Source organism: Elephantulus edwardii, unplaced genomic scaffold (assembly GCF_000299155.1).
Source record: "Elephantulus edwardii isolate Elephantulus edwardi_28Jun2011 unplaced genomic scaffold, EleEdw1.0 scaffold00164, whole genome shotgun sequence".
In the NCBI taxonomy this organism is placed as follows: domain Eukaryota; kingdom Metazoa; phylum Chordata; class Mammalia; order Macroscelidea; family Macroscelididae; genus Elephantulus; species Elephantulus edwardii.
The window spans coordinates 7365157-7388948 of record NW_006399914.1 but is presented as its reverse complement, the minus strand read 5'-3'; the positions used below and the strand labels follow the sequence as shown (position 1 = coordinate 7388948).

The 23792-nt window shown below is 37.4% G+C and overlaps 1 protein-coding gene across 4 annotated transcripts in view; it reads left to right on the top strand.

Annotated features, from left to right (window-relative positions):
• The window catches only part of DMXL2 (Dmx-like 2), a 179006-nt gene that overhangs the window by 98591 nt on the left and 56623 nt on the right, over positions 1-23792 (top strand). For 3 of the 4 annotated variants that reach the window (XM_006895318.1, XM_006895317.1, XM_006895316.1), the window contains exons 14-19: positions 431-520; positions 1230-1347; positions 9537-9656; positions 12208-12438; positions 13022-14698; positions 17902-18012. In XM_006895318.1, coding sequence (XP_006895380.1) covers positions 431-520; positions 1230-1347; positions 9537-9656; positions 12208-12438; positions 13022-14698; positions 17902-18012 — 2347 coding nt within the window. The remainder of the gene's footprint in view (positions 1-430; positions 521-1229; positions 1348-9536; positions 9657-12207; positions 12439-13021; positions 14699-17901; positions 18013-23792) is intronic. The other variant, XM_006895319.1, reaches the window with a different exon arrangement.

Here is a 23792-nt window from a genome sequence, read left to right as displayed (position 1 = left end):
TATTTTCAGCTAAGAAAACAAACTCAGAAGGGCAGCTAATGCACTCAGGGTTACATGCCTCATTGCAATACATTTTCCTGTCTCCAGAGGTCATGGAATTATCTCGAGTTCTCCTTCACTGTAAAAAGTGGAAATCATAGAAATTCACTGTCTGCTCAAATCTGCTTGTTTCTTACAAAGCCAGTGAAAATGAAGAAATATATTAAAAGAACTAGATGCTTTGAAGTTATATGCTGTTTACATACTTTAGATTTCTTTAACTACCTATTTACATTTTACATGAGAATTAGAATGTGTATAGAAAGTTGCAGTATTTATTGAAATGTATTAATGATGACATTGTAGTGAATGTTTAAAAAGGGATTTGTTGTCTAAGATATACGGATTTGTAAATTGGTATTTATTAATCTTGTGTATATTTTATTTACAGAAACTAATTGGAGAGGTGTTTAATATTGTGAGCCAACAGTCTACTGCCCGCCCTGGCTGTATTATTGAACTTGATGCAATAACCAACCAAGTAAAACATGCTTATGAATTTGTGATATTAATATGCTTTATCTCAGAGTATTTTATATACGTGTGTGTATTTTGTTCTTAGAATAATTCTCATGTTTGACATTAAATATAGCCAACTTCATTGTTTTCATATAATGAAAATCTACTGATTATTGAGGACTTATTCTCTAGTTGTCTGTAGCTTAAGAGCTCTGGTTGCCTAGTGAATAGGGAGTTGTTCTGCCAACCCAAAGGCAGGTAGTTCGAATCCACCACTGCTCTGACAGGATAGGTAATCTCCTGTGCAATATACAACCTTTGGAAACTCAGTGGAGTGTCAGCTCTAAGTCTGTTGAACAAAAACTGTTCATAGCTTTTTTTGAGTAGTGATACCTGATGCTTTTTTGGGCTCAAAGTGGTGTAGGTCTTATGTTTTAGGTTTGGATTTTTTAAAAAAAATTATGTTTTAAGCTTTTATTGGGGAAGTAAACTGGCTAGTTTGCTTTCACTGGGTCTTCTCAGTTCTGCTATTGCCAGTGACATCTGTGAAAGTTAATTATTCTTTGCCTAGGAAAAAGGTAGTACTTTTTCCTGCTTCTATTTTCCTTTTCTAATTAGTTAATTGATAAAGAATAGAAATTTCTAGAGGAAATGTTTTTTCCCCCTTGGGGAAGTGACTAATAGGAAATACAGAACTTCAAAAGTAAAAACTAATTTTTGTATCTTTTTAGTGTGGCTCAAATACACAGTTGCTACATGTATTTCAAGAAGACTTTATTATAGGATATAAACCACATAAAGAAGATGTGGAGAAAAAGGAAACAGAAATCTTTTTCCAGCCATCACAAGGTACTTTGAAGAAATAGTTTGTTAGCCCTGGGGGAGGGGGGAGCAACTCAACCCATTTCTCCAAACTTTCAAAACAAATAAACTTTTCATACTCTAAGTCATTGCCTTCATAATTTTTGGCAATATTGTGAGTTTTGTCAGAGTCTCCGATTTGTAGATGAAGAAGATATTTGGGTAAAAAATTACATTTTGGAAGGCAGTTTTCTAGTAGTATATACCTTTGCCAAGAAATGGTGTTATAAAAACCACTTTTTAGATATAAATTTTTAATTACTCAACCCTTAATACACTGATTATTTTGAATGGTAGTAAGTTCACTGTGGTATCTCTAAGAAACCAGTGGATTTTCTTATAACATCCCAATAAATTGCTGCAGACCACTGATGAATATAATGTAAAATATTATGTAGTACACCAGAAGTCTTTTGTGCACTATGAATTAAAGGAACTGCCTCACAGTCTCACTTTTTTTAAATTTTCTACAAGTTTATTTACAAACTTTGAATACATTGTTTTCAAGAACAAATTCTTTCCATTTCCGTCACCGCCCCCCCCCATCAAATTGTACAAGCCCATGATTAATACCCCTTCCCTTGCACATCCTCATCACTCTGCTTCCAAACTTTCCCACCTCTCTTGGATCCTTATACACATTCTACAATAATGGTTTTATGCAGTATTTGTCCTTGTGGGAGTGAGTTCACTCAGCATAATGCTCTCCTGTCCCTCCAGTTAGGTAATTTACAAAATCATTGTTCCTGCATGCTGCATAGTATTCCCTTATGTGAATGTACCATAATTTCTCAATCCATTTGTTTGTGGTTGGACATTTGGGCTGTTAACATGTTCTTATGAACATGTTAAATAATGCTGCTATGAACATTGGTGTACAAATCTCAGTTTGTGCCTCAGTTCTCATATTCTCAAGGTCTATTCCAAGCAGTGGAATAGCTGGGTCATATGGAATGTCTGTGTTCAGCTTTTTGAGGAAGTGCCAAACTGCTTTCCGGAATGGTTGTACCATTTTTACAATCCCACCAACAATGTATAGGCCACCAACAATGTATAAGAGTTCCTATCTCACCACATTTTCTCTAACATTTATTACTTGCTGCCTGTTAAACTTTGCCACTGTTACTGGAGTGAGATGGTACCTCATTGTGGTTTTGATTTTCGTCTCTCTTATTGCCAGTGATTTGGAGCATTTCTTCATGTGTCTGTTTGCCATTCGATTATCTTCCTCTGTGAAAATACTTTCCGTGTCTTTTGCCCATTTTATAATTGAATTATCAGTCATTTTTTTCTTTCTTTTTGTGGAGGCCCAGGAATATTCTGTAAGCTTTTGTTATAAGACTCTTGTCTCAGATGGTATTACCAAATGTTTGTTCCCAGACTGTAGGCTTTCTTTTCACCCTGTTGGGGAAAGTTTGTTTGGGGTTTTTTCCCCTCCCCTACTAGTTTATTTACAAAACTCGAATACAGATTTGAACAAATTCTTTCAATTTCCCTCATCCCCCCAAAACCCAGTGATTAATTCTCACCCTTCCCCTGCACGTCCACACATCCCTCTTCTTCCAGCCTCTCCCACCCCTCCTGGATCCTTATACTCATTCTGTAATAACTGTTTTATACAATATTTATCCTTGTGAGACTGAGTTAGTTCACTCATCATAATATTCTCCAGGCCCTCCCAAGTTAGGCAATAATTTACAAAGTTATTGCTCCTGTGTGCTGCATAGTATTCCATTATGTGAATGGATCATAATTTCTCAATCCATTTGTTCGTGGTTGAACATTAGAAAAAATTTTTGATGCACACATGTATTTGAATCTTAGAAAGTCCCATGCTTCAATTTTATTCTCTTCAGATTGTGCATTTCTGGTTGTATTTGGCAGTCTCTTTATACCTTGGACTAGAGCTTCTAAGCTTGATCCCAGTTTGTCTTTTATGAACATTATGGTTGTGGGCTTTATTCCCAGGTTTCTGATGCACCTTGAGTTGCTTTTTGTATATGGTGTGAGGTGTGGATCCTGTTCAGCTTTCTGCAGGTGGAAGTCCAGTTTTACTTGCACCATTTGTTGAAGAGGTTATCATTTCCCCATTTGATAGCTTTGATTTCCTTGTCTAATATCAGTTGAGCATAGATAGCTGGGTCTATTTCTGGGTTCTAGTTCTGTTCCATTGGTCTGTGTGTCTGTCATTGTACCAGTGCCGTGCTGTTTTGGTTACCACTGCAGTGTAGTAGGTTTTGAGGTCAGGGAGTGCTGTGCCTCCAACCTCAGTTTTGTTTCTCAGAAGTGTTTTGCTTATTCAGGATCTCTTGCTCTCCAAATAAATTTGATAATTTCCCTTTCAATCTCCTTGAAAAAGGAATTTGGTATCTGGGTTGGAATTGCATTGAACATGTAGATTGCTTTTGTAAGATTGTCTTTTTCACAATACTGAGTCTCCTGTCCATGAACAGGGCACATTTTCCCATTTCTTTAGGTCTTTTATTGTGTCTTCCAGAAATGCTCTATAGTTTTCTTTGTACAGGTTTTTCTATTTCTAGTTAGGTTCACTCCCAAATATCTCAATTTGTGGTTGGCTATTGTAAATGGTATTGCTTTCTTGATTTCCTTCTCTGAGTTCTCTTTGTTACTGTAGAGGAATCCTATTGATTTTTGCATATTGATCTTATATCCTGCCAGTCTACTATATTGGTCTATTAACTCTAACAGTTTTTTGGTTGAGTTTTTAGGGTTTACTGTGTATACTATCATATGCATATAGAAAACTATGGAACGCTTCACGAATTTCCGTGTCAACCTATGTGCTTCCAAAGCAAACACATAGTCTCTCTTTCTGAAACGCTGTGTTTAGTTTTCCCTTTTCTGGAAGAGAGTAGTTTCTCCGTAAGACCTTTCAAAAGCAAGTCTTATAATACTTATTTAAAACTTTAAAATTTAGTTTAAAATGTTCCTTTGAAAATATCACTTGATAATTTTAGTACTGTATTTTGTTTGAATGAAAAGAATATGCCCTGTCTTAAGAAATTATTTTCTATGGTGAGGACTTTTTAATATACAAGGGTTTCTAGAAACTTTCTCTCAATGGTTTTTAGAGTATGACTGTTTGATATAATTTTATCCCCAAATGATTAGTAGATAGGTGATAAAACTCTGTTGTCTGAATTAGTGCAGACAATTCCGTTTGCATTAGTGGAATTTCATGTTTTCTCATTTCTTAGGAGACTTAGTTCAAATATCTTTTCACTCCTTAGGCTAATAATTTTTTCAATTTTATGTATCTTTATATATCATACTTCTTTGTGACTTAGTTGTAATGTTAAGTTTTATTTCACTATTACTATAGGATAATGGTGCTTCTTTAGAAAATTTAAAGTTTGCTTATCCATAGCATTCCATTTTTAGAGGGATTAAACTTTCTATGTTTTCTAACAAACCTGATTACTATTTATCATACCATTTCTAACAGAAAATACATGACTCGTGTATTTCAAGTTTACTTAAATAACTTGAAAATAACTACAGGATTATTTCAAGTAACTTGGAAACAGAAGAGAGCTCTGGTGGTGTAATCGGAGGGGCTTGCACTGTTGACCCCAAAGGTGGTGGCTCCCTGTTGGTCCAAAGCGTGGCTCTGTGGGAGAAAGATGGGCAGTTTTGTGCAATTTCACAGCTTCAGAAAGTGTGCTGGAGGATCAGCTATGAGTCCTCACTTGATGTTGAGTGAGAGAAGACAGTACTTTTATATAATTTTTTCTGTTTTTTTTTTTAAATAATTTGTACAGATTTTCATTTAAACACATTTTCTTTTTTGTCATTTGTTAATGTCATTGACAAATCAAATTAAAACGTTTTACTAATCCCTTTCTTGGTTTTCATTCAGTTTTTGTATACAGTTTCTCTCTGATAATATTTCACCCTAACTCAAAGAACTTGTTATATGTATGTCTTCTCTCCCCAGCTCCTAGTTTATTTTGTCCTTTTTCTCTTAACTACAAATTATTTTTTTATGTAAGAAAAAGTCAAATACAGACTATAGTAGATTGAATAATTAAAGAAGTCTCCATACAATCAAATCTAAGTAGAAGGATTTTGTCTTTCTGTATTTTCTGTATTTAAGATTCTGTCACACTTGTTTTGTTCTCCCTGTTTTTTTCCCGTTTTCCACCCAGAAGTGTTTTAAATCAAGTAGAGCTATTATCAGGCACATAACAATAACAACAAGAGCTGTTATGCTTTTTTTCACTCCTGTATACTTCCACGTGTATTTCTATAAATAACATTTTTTTACAGATTTTTTTCATAGTACTGATAAATAGTCAAAATTCCTCAAAATTACAATAATTGGTCTATATTCTGTTCAGTTATTTGAAAGATGTCAGACCTTTTCCGTTTTGAATGTGTTTGACTTTGTGTCTGAACCAGGTGCATACGGTGTATTTAATTTCCTGTTTGAACTAATTGCTGCCGTGTTGATTCTGACTCATGATAACTCACATGTGCAGAGTTGAATTACAGTCCTTAGGGTTTTAAGGCTGTGGCTTTTTGGATGCACTTCACCACACCTGTCTTTCAGAACGCCTCTGGGAGAGCTTGGACCACTAATCTTTACGTTATTAGTTGAGTATCTAATAATTTGCACCAGTCAGGTAGCGCCTGTGAAGAGGCAGGTATTTTTTTTCCCCCCTCTCTTCTTCTCTTTTCTTTTATTCTCCCAACTTGATCTGTAGTGATTGTTAATTATAACACACATAATGTTGATCCTGTGAATGATTGGGAAAAGCCGAATGTGATTTGTAAACTTTTAGTTTTTTAATCCAGAATAGTTGCCTGCATGTCCCTGCCATGCTACTGACTTGTCTTAGAGCACGTTATTTTATGGGAATTTCTCCAAGATTCACTTTGATGTCAAGTAAAATTTTTCTTGTTCACTGTATTTCCTGTGGGAAGAGTCACAGTGAGTCCAGAGTGGATGCAGCAGCACCTACTGACAGGCTGTTTCTGTAAAGAGTGGAAGCCAGCCTTTGACATTCAGGATCAGCTTCCCAGGGATGCTGTTCCCTTAACATGTAGCAGACCCTCAAGAAGACAATGTTAAAATGCCTCAAGTTTGTTGCTGTGGCGATTCAGAAAATTTAGGTGGTGGCTTCCTGATCACTTCGCTGTCAGTCCATTTTTTTATGGTTTCTTACATTGAATATTGTTGCTTTTAAAGAAATTGCTTCATTTTTTGTCGCTTGATACCATCAAGTGAGGTCCACTTTATAGCTGAACCCTGCAGCAGGTTTTCAGAGGCACATGGGAAGAGATTGCCCATCCTGGTCCTGTAACTCGTGGATTTGAATCATGTTCTTTTGGGTTGACAGATGTTGTTAGGTACCATCAAGTCGGCTGTGACTCGTAGTGACCCTGTGAACAACAGACCCTTGCCCTCTTCTGTGCCATCTTCACCTTCTAAGACGTGCCCAAGCCCATTGTCGACAGTTACTGTCAGGTGTCTAGTTGAGAGTCAGCTTCTCTATTAGGCCCTCCACCTTTTCCAGCATGGTGCCTTTTTTTTTAAGGAGTCGCAAAAATAAAAACATTATATCAGTTGTCATTTACTTATTAGATAGAAGCATTGGTAAAGAAAGGCTTTTCTTTATCAACTAACTTTATCTAGTTTCTTTGATAATAGTTACTTTAGGAAAAACAAGGTAGGTGCTTAATTCTTTTTTTCCCTTTAGTTGCCAGTTTCATAGTAAAGCATTTGTGCCCTGGTTATTTCTAGTGATTCCTGATGAATTTATTGCTTGCTTTTTTCTTTTGGGTGTCTTTATGAATGAATTTAAGATAAAATCAAACTCAGTACTTTATTAAAGAATAATATATGTCCAGAGAAGTATGTGTAGCTGTTGATATAACTCATGGATTGTAATGTCTTTTTTACACACACACACACACACACACACACACACACGTATATATGTATGTGTGTGTGTGTATTTTTCAGCAAGGAACTCTGATTCCCTAGTCTGCAGTGCTTGTGTTGCTACCAAAAGACTACTGGGCATATACCCTAAGGAAACCATAATCACCACCCAAGCATATATATGCACACTCATGTTTATTGTGGCTTTGTTCACAATAGCAAAGAGCTGGAAACAACTCAAATGCCCATCAACAAACGAATGGCTAGAGAAGCTTTGGTATATTCACACAATGGAATACTACGCCGCACTGAAAAACAAGGAACTCATGAAATATTATACAAAATGGGTGACCCTAGAGGACATTATGCTGAGTGAAATATCTCAGTCATAAAAGGACAAATACTGCATAGTGCCACTATTGTAAAGCGAGCGGGTCTGACATCAGGGTTGGGGGAAAACTAAGACGGGATAAAAAATGTATACTGCATTGAAACAGATGAGGGAGAGAACTGTTTAGGAGGAATATATGATTAGGTAATATTGTTATTACAAGAGTCCAGAATGAAGGTTGAGTGGAAGAGTGCGCTCGATTGGGGGGATTGTATACCAATGAAGGAATTTTTTTTTTACTTTTCAAAGAGAAAAGTGAACAGGGGTGGGCTGGGGAGAGATGGGCAGGGAGGAAAGTGTGCAACAATGAGTGAATGGAAATCCAGAGTATCCATAAACTTTCATTAAAATAATAAAATAAAATAAAATAAAAAGGATACATGAAAAAGTAAAGACTGCACATTGGTAGAGATTCTAACTCTCCAGAGGCTGTGCAGGAGGAATGCGAGCAGTCTCTTCCTGCTACAGTTTACTGCCTAGAAAACCGGGTGGGAAGGTTTCTACGAGGTGGAATCAACTTGATGGCAGTGAGGGTTTTGTAAGTATATTTCAAAGGGGCTGTGGTGGCACAGTAGGTTAAATGTTAGACTATGAACTGAAAGGTTGATGGTTTGGATCTCCCAGTTACCTTGCAAGGGGAATATGAGACAGTGTGTTCCCATTAAGATTTGTAGCCCTGGAAAATGGAATGAATTGAAATTGATTTGACAGCTTTAGAGCTGTTTATTTTTTCCTTTAATATATTTCAAATTATTTCAGTTAATCTTTTTTTTAACCACTCAGTGTGTTTTTATTAGGCCAGTAATCATCCTGAATCCTTCTGACACAAACTCACTTTTCTCTTGATAGTCTTCTTGCTTTTTAGTCATAACAAAATATTTCAGATTTATGTTCCTTTACAAGGACAGAACCATTCCTTCAAGCTGTTCTTTTTAGCTCTTCTAGATTGGTATTTAGAGACCATAGTTTGCACTTTGAAATGTTGATTGCTAATGAATTGTCATTAGGGACTTTTATTTGTGAGGAAAGATTTTATTGTCTTTTATAGATGTCATTCTCTTGTGTGAAAAATCTAATTGTCAACAGTGAAAATTCTGCCCAAAAGTATTGTCTTTTCTTATAAAAATGGAGGACGTTTCTAAAAATTCTCTTCTGTAATACTGCTGTACGTTCCCAACAGCTTTTATTTCTTTATTTTTTAATGTTCTTTTCATACAAAGAAAGCAGGAAAGATGTTTCTTTCTTTCTTGCTATTTGTAGCCAGTTTACCAGATAACAGTTGAGTGCCCCAATTCCTTCCAGGCATGTCTAATGAAATATCCTTTTTTATTTTCTCTCTGACACAAAACACAGTCTCTCCCCCCTTCTTCCATTGCTTTCTTCTGTTCTTTCATTTTTGTGTGCCATCTGTATTTTGCTTGTTTTTGTATAGTCAGTGTGTTTTAATAACATGGATTTATTTGTTGATGAATTGTCCATCTTTGACCAATGTTGTTGTTATTATGTACTGTGAAGTTGGGACCAACCCATAGCTGACCCTTCAGTGGGTTTTCAGAGGGATTTAATCACTCAGGAGGAGTGTGCCCATCCTTCCCCCATGGAGCAGCTGGTGTACTTGAACCACATACCTTAGACATTGCAGTGCAACTTCTTGCCACTAGGGCCACCAGAGCTCTCTCTTTGACCAATACATATTTTTAAATTTTGTCATAGTCCTACTAGTCTTGTTACCTAATGTTTGCTGCATACATTGTATGAAAGTGTTCCTGAAAGGGATTTGGTCTCTTCTTCTGTACATATCCAAAGGTATTTTTAAGTTTAAAGAGCATTCTTACCCCTCTAGAAGCATATTAATGATTCTTTTTTTCTGAATTACAGGGTATCGCCCACCACCATTTTCAGAAAAGTTCTTCCTAGTAGTAATTGAAAAGGACAGCAATAATTACTCTATTCTCCATATGTGGCACCTTCATCTTAAATCTGTACAAGCATGTTTAGGTAAGTAATTATATTCCAATTTATACATAAACAATGTGAAGTAAATTTGTTTTATGGAATAAACTTTCACTTTTAAAATGAAGATCCATACATTATGTAGATGCTGTGCTTTTTAACACAAGATCATCCATCGTTAATTAAACAAGCTAATCCTGGACCCAAACCAGTCTCTGAGCACATCACATGTTTGGGAAAAAAGTTTTACTTCTTTCAATTCATATTTATTGAATGCTTATTCATCTTCTAAATCAGTCTCTAAATCAGGCTTGTCCGTAGAATTAATAGTTGACTAATGAACAGACTGATCATGGTGTGTCTTGGCCTTGGTATCACCAAGAGAAGCAGGTCTGCTGTTCAGTAAAATATGATTGAGCATATGAAGCATGTAGTCAAGTGTTTCAGTAAAACATTAAGAAATATGACAGATAATTATTTTAGCTGTGCTTGCTTGTGCTGTGTACGTGCAGGTTAATCTTTAGGAAAATGGTCCGTTTATAGCACAAAGTAAAGAAACGAATGGAAATGTTTTCAAATTAAATTTTACTTTTTAAGAGATAATTATTAAGATGAGGAATTGTACAGTTAGCCATTTCTGAGTCTAATTTAAAATCTATCATTCTGTTAACTAAACTGTTGAGCAGATTTCATACCCATTAAGCATGTCCTAGAGAGCTCAGGTGGCTTAATGGTAAGGAGTGTTGCACTGCCACCCCAAGGAACATAGTTCGACTCTGCCAGCTGCTCCATAGAAAGATGGATAGTCTCTGCTTGTGTGATTTACTGCCTCTGAAAGCTTCCTGGAGGCTCAGCTCTTAGTTGGTTTTGACCGGATGGTACACAGCAATAACAAGAAGCATGTGATACACCAAAGAACTCTAGTGGTGTAGTCAGTAGGGAGTTGAGCAGCAAACCCCAAAGTGATGCCTTTCTGGTAGCTTGGATCCATCATCTAATCTGCAGGAGAAAGATGGGCAGTCTCTTCCATGTGACTTAGCCTGTAAAAATTAACTGTAGAATCAGCTATGAGTACAAGTTGGTTCTGACTTGATCACAGTAAGTTTGGCTTTATGTTTTAAAACATTTAATACTGTAAACAAATGGGAAGAAATGTTCCTGTTTCTTCTACGTTCTACCCACATCATCACTTAAGTAACAAAAGTTCTGACAGGGCTATGAACAGGCATTAGATAGGACATGTGATTTAATAGGAACTTTGTGCCTGATGGAGTCTGGTCTTTTTGAGTTAGCAGGAATCCAAAAATTCTTTGAAAATCTGTGAAGTGATTTGTAGAGTTATGTGCTGCTTCATGGCAATGCAGGGGTAGAGGGAGATGTACAAAGTAGTCCGTCATCTTTGCCTTTGACGAACTCATAGTTCAATGGAAATCAATATGGTACTATTTGTCTCATGTAACAGAAGCATAGATTACTGAGATTATATATTTATATGGTTAGAGATTATATATGTATATACATAGGGAGATCTAGTGGCCTATTGGTAAGTAGTCGCACTATTAATCCAAAACTGATAGTTCGAATCCACCAATTGCTTCCCAGGAGACTCAAGAGCTATCTTTTTCCATGAGAGCATCTTAGAACCTGCTGCAGGGTCACCAGTGAGTCAGTTCCAATTTAATGGCACATAACAATACAACAACAATCTCTAACCAGATTCAGTAAACAAATGCAGTTTTCTTTTAGGTATAACAGAAGCATTGATTACTGAATATGATTAGAGATTATACTTCACTTTAATAAGAAAGCTGAGGCTCTTTGGAAGAATACAAAAATAAGTATATCTTACAAAGCTAGTCAATAAATGTTGTTGTTGATTGCCTTTGAGTTGAGCATGACTCACAGTGACCCTATGAACAAAAGGCCTGAAGCCCCTCTACAACTATCGACATTTATCAAAGTTCATAGAGTTTCCAGAGGCATGTTGCTTAGGAAGTGGATGCCACTTCTATCTTAAATTTGTTTGGAACTTTTATTTTTTTTAAAGTTTTTCTTAAAATCATTAACTTGCCTAAGAGCTTACTATCCTAGCGTCTTCTTTATGAATAATCGAATTATATCACCTTTGGAAAGTAATTAAGCCTTCCAAGTTTAAATTTTTTCCATCTGTTAAATAAGACGGTACATCATTGTTTCGTGACTCTTACGTTACAGACTCACCGGGATTAAAAATATTGATACCTGGAATCTACCCCCAATCAACCCAGGTTAGGCCCAGGGATCTGTTAACCACCTTCTCATGCATTTTAAGGTAGATTAGTTAACTTAGGATTTTTTTTTCTTCTTGGCTCTTACATGTGGATTTTCTCCAAAAACATTTGCCAATGATGGATTTGCCAATGCTAAGAAAAAGTAAAGTTAAAAGTGGTTTGTTTGTTTGTTGTTGTTGTTGTTGTTGTTTTTAAGCACAACAGTATATAATTAGCAAACATCTGAAAGTTTACTTTATCCCCAAAACACTTTTAAGAAAATGTATACAGTTCTACCTGTTGTCTACAGTGATTATAATCGTACTTTTCACAATTTCTCTTCAAAGCCAAAGCTGCAGAAGGATTTTCATCAGAGAATTTGCTTTCAGTCCCAGGACAGAAGAAGACTGTAGACTCCTCTCCAGAAACAGCTCCGTCTGTGAGCCACATGTCACATTCTTCGTCAATTGCCAATCTTCAAACAGCTAGTAAACTTATTCTGAGTTCTAGATTGGTATATAGCCAACCTCTTGATCTCCCAGAAGGAGTTGAAGTAATAAGAGCAACACCTTCAGCAGGTAAAGTAACTTGGAGTGGGCGGTCAGAGTTGAGGGTGATCGTTAGAGGTAAAACGGATGAGCTCTTCCAAACTATGTGCTATGTTGGCCCTGACTGAAATAAAGATTGTTTTCCTACTAAATCAATCTAGGAACACTGTATATGCTAGAAATAATTTCTTCTGAGAAAGGTAATTAGCTTGACGGAAATGGGATAAATATTTTAATGTGGGATTTTTTGCCTAAACTTTGATTTTTTTTGTAAATAGGAATATTATAATAGTAATATTGAAAATAATAAACACAGTCAGTTGTGACTAATTAAACTTTTTAAATATGCACATAAAGATGAGAGATATCCACAGCTCTGTGTGTGTGTGTGTGTGTGTGTGTGTGTGTGTGTGTGTGTGTGAATGTGAGAGAAAATCCAGAGATAGGAAGATAGGAACCACAGTCACATATTTGGATACTTGATAGGAGGACATAGCAGAGTTTTCCTGAGGAATCTCATGATGGCCTTGACTTAATCACATCCTGAAATTTGCATATTAGTATATTATTTTGTTGTTTCATCATTATGACTGCCTGCTTTTTTTTTTTAAAGGCCATCTGAGTTCTTCTTCAATTTATCCAGTGTGTCTTGCACCTTATTTGGTGGTTACAACATGTTCTGACAATAAAGTGCGCTTCTGGAAGTGTTGCATGGAAACAGACTCTCATAGTCAAAGTGCCGAGAAAGAAACCTATCATTGGAGGAGGTGGCCCTTGATGAATGATGAAGGAGAAGATAATAGCAGTACAGTGAGCATTGTGGGGAGACCCGTTGCTGTTAGCTGTTCCTACACAGGCCGCCTGGCAGTGGCTTATAAGCAGCCCGTCCACCAGAATGGTTTTATTTCTAAAGAATTTTCCATGCATGTTTGTATATTTGAATGCGAATCTACAGGAGGGTCAGAATGGGTTTTAGAACAAACAATTCACCTTGATGATTTGGTTAAGGTTGGGAGTGTACTGGATTCAAGAGTCAGTGTGGACAGCAATCTGTTTGTATACAGCAAATCAGATGCATTTTTGAGCAAGGATAGATACCTTATCCCAAATATAAAGCATTTAGTGCATTTGGATTGGGTGTCAAAAGAAGACGGCTCCCATATTCTCACAGTGGGAGTTGGTGCTAATATATTCATGTATGGGCGACTTTCCGGAATTGTGACTGAGCAAACCAACAGTAAGGATGGAGTAGCGGTCATTACTTTACCACTAGGTGGCAGTATCAAGCAAGGAGTTAGGTCAAGATGGGTTCTTCTTAGATCAATAGACTTGGTGTCTTCTGTTGATGGGACTCCTTCACTGCCTGTTTCTCTGTCTTGGGTACGAGATGGGATATTGGTGGTGGGAATGGACTGTGAAATGCACGTATACGCACAATGGAAGCATGCTGCGAAATTTGGAGACGTTGAAACGGATAGTCCTGTTAGAGAAGAGACTGCCATGCAAGATCATTCTGCCTTCAAATCTAACATGTTGGCAAGAAAAAGTGTTGTTGAAGGAACAGCTCTGGCTGATGATGTGTTTTGTTCGCCAACTGTAGTTCAGGACGGTGGCTTGTTTGAGGCTGCACACGTGCTCTCCCCTACGCTCCCACAGTACCATCCAACACAGCTGTTGGAACTGATGGATTTAGGCAAAGTCCGCAGGGCTAAAGCCATTCTCTCTCATTTAGTCAAGTGTATTGCAGGCGAAGTTGCCATAGTTAGAGATGCTGATGCTGGAGAAGGAACTAAGCGACATCTTTCTCGGACCATCAGTGTAAGTGGCAGCACAGCAAAGGATACAGTCACCATAGGAAAAGATGGTACTCGAGACTACACCGAGATAGATTCTATTCCTCCATTACCACTGCATGCATTGCTTGCTGCAGATCAGGACACAACCTACAGGATTTCAGAAGAAAGTACAAAAATACCACAGAGCTACGAAGATCATGCCAAAAGCCAGTCAGAGGATCAGTATTCAGAACTGTTCCAAATCCAGGATATAACGACAGATGATATTGATTTAGAGCCAGAAAAGAGAGAAAACAAATCAAAAGTCATAAATCTTTCACAGTACGGACCAGCTTATTTTGGCCAAGAACATGCAAGGGTACTTTCAAGTCATCTTATGCACTCAAGTCTGCCAGGCCTTACCCGTTTAGAACAGATGTTCCTTGTCGCTTTGGCTGATACCGTGGCTACCACCAGTACTGAGATTGATGAAAACAGGGATAAGAGTTACTCAGGTAAATAGTAATTTTAAAGATTTTTAAGACTATAATTTTAAAAGAAATATTTGTAGTAGCTACATAATGACTCAAATGTTTAGCTGCAGTCTTGCTTTCAAATCTGGAGAGACATAAAAGATCTCCTTACTAGACAACTATTAGGTTTATGTGAATTCTCATGAGTTCTTATACTGAAACCTTTGTATTACTTTCAATAGTCCCTTGTTTCCCAAAGAGACTCATTCTTATGATTTTTGTGTGTGTGTCCCTTTTACTAGTGATCCTGATGGCCTGTCTTATTAGTATAGAGACATGATACTCTTAGGGATCTCATAGGCTCAACTTGATCATCTTCCTGCTTTGGAATATCTAACTTTCTCTTAAATATCTCTTACAGAGAGGTTTTCATACATTCTACATATAATTATATGTCTTGCCTAATTTATTCTATAATCAGAAAATCTTTGGCTTCCATTTGTAACTAGGTTCCATTCTCTTTTATACAGATTGTGGAAGTTAATGGTGCTGATTATAAAGGATAACATTAGCAAAGGAAGCCATAAATTATTGATCATTCATTCATTCAGCAAACATTGTGGAGGAGGGAACAATTGCTATGCACCAGGCATTTAATATACTTTATCATGTTTAATTATAAAAACAATCTTCTAGTAGGTAACTGTTGTTATATATCATTTTATAGATAAAGACACTGAGCTTTAGAACACATGAGTATCATGTGATAGAACTGGGATTCCTATGTGGATATATCCTTGTTTCCAAGTCTATACTCTTTTAACAATTTCACAAGCTTTACAAATTAGGGGGAAGTGACTATTTTTCAAAACCATCTTCTTATGGGTCTATATCCCCAAAGCATTTTCTTTTTCAAATGGAAATAACTAGATATACTAGAAGATTTTTTTCTATAATGTATTTCTAAGCATGTTTATGTTCTGAAAATATCTGATCATTATAAAGTTATGTACATTAGCAAGACGCATCCCAAAATAGCCTTAAACCTTTCTTGTATACTTAATAGGTAATCTTTATTCTGGGACACTAGAAAAGTAAACATGCCAAAATTGATGAAAAATAGGTTTAATATGGTGATACAAAATTATGTATTTGGTGAGGCAATATGGAAGAAACCTTTTCTGGTCACAGAGATATAGCAGGATTGAATGCTTCCATTTTATAAGTGGGAAGTTGAAGTTCAAGGTTAAATGAAATACACTTAAGTGAATGAAGTCTCCCTGTCTTTCAGATGAGACAACTTGGAGTATTCTTGACTCTGCTTTCTTGCACACCATGTGCACATCTAACACATTGACAGCTGCTATCAATTCTATAGTACCCCAAATCTAATAATTTTTTATTAAATAATTTTAATGAACATTTACAGAGATTTTGGATTTCCATTCATTCATTGCTGCACTTCTCTCCAAAATCTATTAATTTTTAATCTCTGCTATTGTTAACTAGTATGGCCCAAATCACTGTCAGCTGCTAATTTATTGTCATAGTCTCCTGTCACTTCCTGCTAATGTATTGTCATAATCTCCAGCTGCTTCTATTTTTGTTGCTGCAGCCTGTTTGTTGTATAGAGCAGTCAGTGAGTCTTTTAAAGCAAAACTACAACACTAGGCCTATCATCTGTTCAGCATACATCAGTGATTTTCAACCTCAGTGTAGAATAAAATCCAGAGCCTTACAAGACTGTTTATGCTCTCATTTACTGTCCATGTTAACTTGCTGTCCTACAAACAAAATTAAACATGCTCACTGTTCTCTGTGTGGAATGCTTTCCTTCCAGATTTATGCAAACCTCATTCTAGTACCTCCTCAGGTTTCTGCTGAAATGTTACTGTATTGGAGTACAGTACTCTATGTACCCTTGGTACTCTATGTAAGAGAACTTTGTCTTTAGCAGGGCCTATCTCCCAGTCCTGGTATACTTCCTAGTATTAGTTTCCACTGTTTGTTGTTGTTGTTGTTAAGTGCCATCGAGTTGTAGGCGACTCATAGCGACACTATGAACGAAAATCCTCAACACTTGCATGATTTTCATCCTTTCTCCAGATTCATAGGGTTTCTGGAGGCAAGCTATTACAGAATTGGATACCACTCCTGCTCCCAAGCTTGTTTTATTCCGGGAGTGCCACCAAACTCTGTCTACCATGGGTAACTGTTATCACATTTGACACACCAGTGTCACAGTGTTCAGCTTCACAGCAACCACAAGTTACCTCTGTCCGGCAAAAAATAGTTTCCACTAGACATAGTAAATAATCTCTTCCCATGCAACTTACTGCCTCTGAAAACCTGTTGGAGGGTCAGCTACGAGTTGGTTCTGACTCAGCAATACACATCAACCCCCTAAAATGTAAGGACCATGCGACTAGGGACTTATTATTTATTCATTACTCTAAAGCTTGTCTTTCATGTAGCTGATGATTAGTTTGTTGAATGAATGAATGAACCAACAAATAGCAGCAAATGAGGAGCAGAGCTAGGACCTGAAATTTGGAAGGGTAAAAGATTTCATTTCCTTTAGAAAATAATATTTTTATATATACTTTTTGAGTTTTCCTACTTTACAGTTGCTGATCTAGATGCTGTAAATAGCTTTCATCCAGCAGTAGTTACAGTTTGATTCAATTAGCCATATTTTCATATGTTTGTTCAATTTTTTTACTACAGATTTGTCCAAAGTTATGTAAATTTACATCCTTAACCTTGTAAAGCTGATTAGTCTGGAAAAGGAAAATCTCAAATCTTTGGTAGTCCTTTCTTTTCAGTTTAGCTAGCTAAACTAAAACACTGTCACCTATGTAATTAGATAATAAATGCTTCAATTCAGTTATGTAATTTCTGCCTTTAAATCTTTTAACCTGAGTCCATGTAGGTAGTATCTTGAAAATTGTGTCTAACTCACCATAGTCAATATGCTCTTAATTGAATGTCAGGATTTATTTTCATTGATTTTTGAGTAAATAGAAATTCTATTATCTGTAAAAGTAGTGAATTCAATTTTCACTTGTAATTTTTCTTTGAGGCGTTCTTATAATTCACATTTTGCAAAGAAATACTCTAGAAATTACTCTATATTCTGAGATAATTATTACTAAGTGGGTTTTTTTCTAACTTTTATAGGTTAATGATCTGTTGCATTCCTCCCCCCACCCCCACCCCCCGAACATTTTCTGTTTAAATCACAGGAAGAGACACACTGGACGAGTGTGGTTTGAGGTACTTGTTAGCGATGCGCTTACACACATGCCTTTTGACTTCCCTGCCTCCTCTGTACCGGGTCCAGCTGCTTCATCAAGGTATGCCCAGTCTTCTTTGAACATCTGCACATCTTTTATTTTGTGTTGGAGTGATGGATGTATTCATATTTGTATGTAAACATAAGATAAGTCTTAATGTTCATACCTGCCACTAGCTGTAATATCTTCCTCGTCACAGTAACCATTTACCATTTTCGTATAGATCCTTCAGCTCTGTCTGTGACTTCTGCTCATCTAGCTGAATATTAACCACTAAAGAAGTATTTATTAGCTTAGAAGGAAAATGTGGTGCTTGAGGGTATAACTCATAGTGACTGTTTAAAAAAATGACCCTTAATATCTCTGATGTCCAGTGTTTCATCTTGAACATTTTGCTCTCCTTGTTATCTTTTGTGTCTTAACTGAGATGAACATTATTTTGTAAATTATTTACCAGCAAGTAAAGCTGATGTTTCAAGAAGACCTACCGTATTCCTCAAGGAGATGTACGTAATTTCAACACACAGTCATATACTTTGATTAAAGACAAGGATTTGTGGCAGCACTCTTACTTCTTGGTGTTAGGTGCTGTCAAGTCAAATATGGCTCCTAGCGACACGCTGAGCACCGGATCTGAGCCTTGCCCTGTGCTGTGCCATCTGCACTGGGTCTGTCATGCTCAGGTCCATTGTTGTCACTGTGTCAGTCCTGCTTGTTGAGGGTCTTCCTCTCTTTCACTGACCCTTTATTTTTCTCAGCATGATATGTCTCTCTAGGGACTGTTTCCTCCTAAAATTTGAACAAAGTAAGTGAGATGAAGTTTCAACATTCTTGCCTCCAAGGTGCACTCTGGTTACATTTCTTCAAGAAAGATTTGTTTGTTCTTTTGGGGGTCTGTGTGGTATTCAGTGCTCTCTGCCCCCACCCCCACCTCAATTCAAACACAACCTTCTCCTGTCGTCTTTATTCATTGTCTAATTTGCAGATGCGTAAGAATCATTAAAAATATCATGGCTTGGCCTAGTCACACCTTCATTTTCAAACTGACATCCTTGCACGTTAGCACTTGGGAGAGATCCTTGACGGCACATTTCACCAATGCAACAGGTCTTTTGATTTGTTGACTGCTGTTAACCGTCGTTGTTCATTGTGGATTCAAACAACATGAAATCTTTGACAACTTCAGTCTGTTCTCCGTCTATCATGATGATGCCAATTGGTGCACTGCTGAGGAATTGGGTTTTTTTCTTGATGTTGAGATGTAGCTGCATCAGACATCAGCAGTGATATCCCCTGTGTCACAATCTCTTCTGAATCCAGCTTTCATTTCTGGAAGTTTCCTGTTGATATATTGATTCAGCCATTTTTAAATAATTTTCAGCAAGAGCTTAGATGCATGTGATATTAATAATACTGTTTAATAATTTGCACATTAGTTGGATCACTTGGTTTTGAATGGGAACAGATGGGGAACTTTTGCCCATCTTGGCCAAGTAACCACCTTCTATATTGTTGGCAGAGACTGAGGAGCACTTTCAGGTTTGCATCTGTTTTCTGAAACACATCAATTGGTGTTCTCTCAATTCCTGGACCAGTGTTTTCCCCCCCCCCATGCCTTCAGTGTAACATGGACTTCTTTCTTCTGTACTGTTGGTTGTTGATTATATTTTTCTTCCTGAAATGAAAGGTTCAGTATCAACCAGTTCTTTCTGGTAGAGTGACTATGTATATTCCTTCCATCTTATTTTGATGCTTCTTGAATCACTCAAAATTTTGCCCACCGAATCCTTCAGTATTGCAAATTGAAGGTGTGGATTTATTATTCTATTTTTTCAGCTTTATAACTGGTGCTGTAAAACTCTAGGGGTCATAACTTACATCAGATGGATTTTGACTAAAATAAAAGTATACCAGAAAGATGTTTACTTGTGTTTGATTGATTATGCAAAGATTTGACTGTGTAAGTTACAGTAAATTATGTATAACATGGAAGAGAATGGAAATTCTGCAACACTGAATCATGCTTACGTGAAACCTGTATGAAGGCCAAGAAACAGTTGTTTGAACAGATCAAGGGGCTGCTGCATGGCTTAAAATCATTATAGGTACATGTCAGGATGTATCTTTTCTCCACACCTATTGAATGTGTCTGAGCTAATAATTTGAGAAGCTAGACTATATGAAGAAGAAGGTGGCATCAGGGTTGAAGGAAGACCCAACAATCTGTGTCACTCAGATGACACAATCATGCTTGGAGAAAATGAAAACTTAAGTAAATGCTTTTGAATTCAAAGCCTTCAATATGGATTACATCTCAGAATCACAGAAACAAAAATCCTCGAGATGGAAAAATAAGCAACATCATGATAAGTGGAGAAAATATTGAAGTTGTTGATGATTTGGATCTACAATCAACATACATTGTAGAAGCAGTCACAAAATAAAAAAGATGGTTGCATTGGGAAAAATCTTCTGACAAAGACCTTGTTAAAGTGCTAAAACGTCAAGATGGCACTTTAGATTAAGGTGTGCCTGACCCGAACCATGGCATTTTCACTTGCTTCATATGATGAGTGTGAAGGTTGCACAGTCCATAGGAAAGACTACAGAACTGTGATATTGACAAAGAGTATTGAATATACCACAGATTGCCTTGAAGAACAAAAAAATCTGCTGTGGAAGAAGTGCAACCAGCCTACAACCAGGAGAGGATAGAATAGATGAATGATATCTTCTAAGAATAAAATCTCTATACACATCCAAAAACTTCTCCAACAGGGTAAAAAGGAAAGCCACAGACTGAGAAAACATTTTTGGTAATGACATGTCAGATAAGGGACTTATATCCAGAATTTATAAAATACTCAAGCACCACAACAAGATAAAGGTAAACAACCCAATTAAAAAATAGGCACAGGATATGAACAGACACTTCACCAAAGAAGGCATTCAGATGGCAAATACACACATGAAGAAATATTAAAAATTCCTGGCTCTAAGAGAGATGCAAATCAAAACAACTATGAGATATCATCTGGCCCCAGTAAAAATAGCAAAATTAAATAGAACAGCAAACAACAAATGCTGGTGAGGTTGTGGAGAAACTAGAACACTTATTCACTGTTGGTGGGAGTGTAAAATGGTGCAACCACTGTGGAAGGCAGTATGGCAGTTTTTTAAAAAGTTGGAAATAGAAATACCATTTGACCCAGCAATTCCACTACTGGGAATATACTCTAAAGAAACCATAACTGCCATCCAAGTAGTTATATGCACATCCCTGTTTATTGGTGCTTTGTTCCACAATAGCAAAGAACTGGAAACAACCCAAGAGCCCATCAACGAATGGATAGAGAAGCTCTGGTATATTCACACAATGGAATACTATGCTGTGTTGAAAAACAAGGAACTCATTATACAAAACTCATTATACAAAATACCTGAAATATCTCAGTCACAAAAAGACAAGAATGGCATAATGCCACTGTTATAAAACAGGATTAACATGGGGGCTGGGGGAAACTAAGATAAGAGGGGAAAAATAATCTACATGGTATTGAAACAGACGAGGGAGAGAACTGTATAAAAGGAATATATGATTAGGTATTATTGGTATGAGAAGAGTCCAGAATAAGAGCTGCATAGTAAAGTGGTCTTGGGGGTGGGGGCTGTATAACAATGAAAGGACTTTTTTCCCCAAAGAAAAAAGCAATCTCAGGGAAGGGGAGGCAGGAAGGAAAATGTACAACAATGAATGATTGGAAACCCAAGTTCTTTGTAAACCTTCAATAAAATCTTAATTAAAAAAAAAAAAGTGTGACCAGGATGTACTTCAGAGGCAAGGATGATGAAACTTCATCATCACAAACTTTGGTCATGTTGTTAGGAGGGGCCAGTCCTAAGAATAAAGCTTTATACTGTAAAAAGTAGAGGGTCAGTGAAAGAGAGGAAGACGTTCAGTGAGACAGATGATACAGTGACTGTGGCATCGGGCTTCTACACAGCAGAGATTGTGAGGATTATGCAGGATAGGGCAACATTTTGATCTGATGTTTATAGAGTTGCTATGAGTCATTGTTGATTCAGCAATACGTCATAACATTATATAAAGTCATCTACCTCTTGTCAAAAGGAGCTCCGCGTGGCTTAGTGGTAAGAAATTGCACTGCCAGCACAAAGATAAATGGTTCGGATCCACCAGCTGCTCTGGGGATGAAAGAGGGGCAGTCAGCTCCTGTGCAATTTCCTGCCTCCGAAAAACTCACTGGAGAGTCAGCTATGGGTGTTCCAACTTGACAGTACACAATAAAAACCACCTGTGTTATAAAGTTATTTATTGGTAGAGTTGGACTTAACATCCCTTTCCAGTTCTCTTTTCCTAAAATGATGTCCCTTTCTAAAGCCTCCATTTAGGACTCGAGCTACATAAATATTCATTTGCATGGTAGGACACTGGGAATCATGCTTGATAATATTTTCATCTTGCCTGCAATAGATGTTCTTTTAACATTTTAAACAGTTGTCTAGTGTTCTGTCATGCATCTAAACTGCATTTCGTCTGCCTAATTATTTATTCTGGAAACATTTAAACCTTCCTGGGCTTCCCCCTGCCACCCTCAAATTCTTACTATATTGAATGACTTTTAAGTATTCGTGTATATTCCTCATTGATTCCTCATGTTAGCTTTCCAGAAGTGAAATTACTGAGTCGAAGTACATGAAAATTCTTAACTATTGATAACTATTGCCAAAATACCCTTCAGAAAGTCTGCTCATTTGCAGAAGTTATATTTGTTGATGTCAAATGCAATCCTTTGCTACCATTTTCTGGATAGATAGAAATGGATCAGTGGAGAAATAGCTGCCATTGCATTGATTCTGGCTCACAGTGATTTTACAATGAAATGTGCTTGGGACCCAAGTCATCCTCACAAGAGTTGCTTGTTCAAGGCCACCATTGAGGATATTGTGTCTGTCCAGTCCATTTTACTGAGAGTCTTCTATGAAATTTGAAATAGTCTTGTAATGACTGAGCCTTGCTAATGATGAGTCCAAAGCAAGAAAGGCTGACAGTGTTTTCTTGTGATCCATAAGAGCTTCATTGGCTAATTTTGAAAAATAGATCATCAGGATTTTCTTCTTAGTGTGAAAACTGTCTTGAAATCTGTCTGCCGTAGTTGACCCTGCTGGTACTTCAAATACTGATGTCATAGCTTCTAGCATGACAGCAACATGCAACTCACTGCAGTATGATAAACTGACAGAGGAGGGAGTGGTGGCCAACCTATGATACTGCTTTTTAAAAAATATCTTTCAGCAGGCTTCTGTAACGTTCCCGGCGCTGCGTTTGAATTCGAGGAGGAGCAGAGTGGTGCCGAGCCTCTGCCTCTTCCCAGACCCGGGTCCTGTCCGCAGAGCAAGTCGGAGCCATGAGCGTGGCGAAGGCGTCAGGGAAGATGGTACGGGGACCGGTCGAGATTGGGAAGGCCAGGCCCCCGAGAATCTCGGCTCTCGGCGCCACGGCGGCTGCCCAGCCGGCGAAAGAGATCCCGGAGATCCTAGTGGACCCGCGCACACGGCGGCGCTACCTGCGCGGCCGCTTTCTGGGCAAGGGAGGCTTTGCCAAGTGCTTCGAGATCACCGACCCGGAGTCGCTGGAATTCTACGCTTGCAAGATTGTGCCCAAGTCATTGCTGCTCAAGCCGCACCAGAAGGAAAAGATGTCAATGGAAATAGCGATTCACCGCAGCCTCGCCTATCAGCATGTCGTTGGTTTCCACGGATTTTTCGAGGACAGTGACTTCCTGTTCATGGTGCTCGAGCTTTGCCGTCGAAGGTCT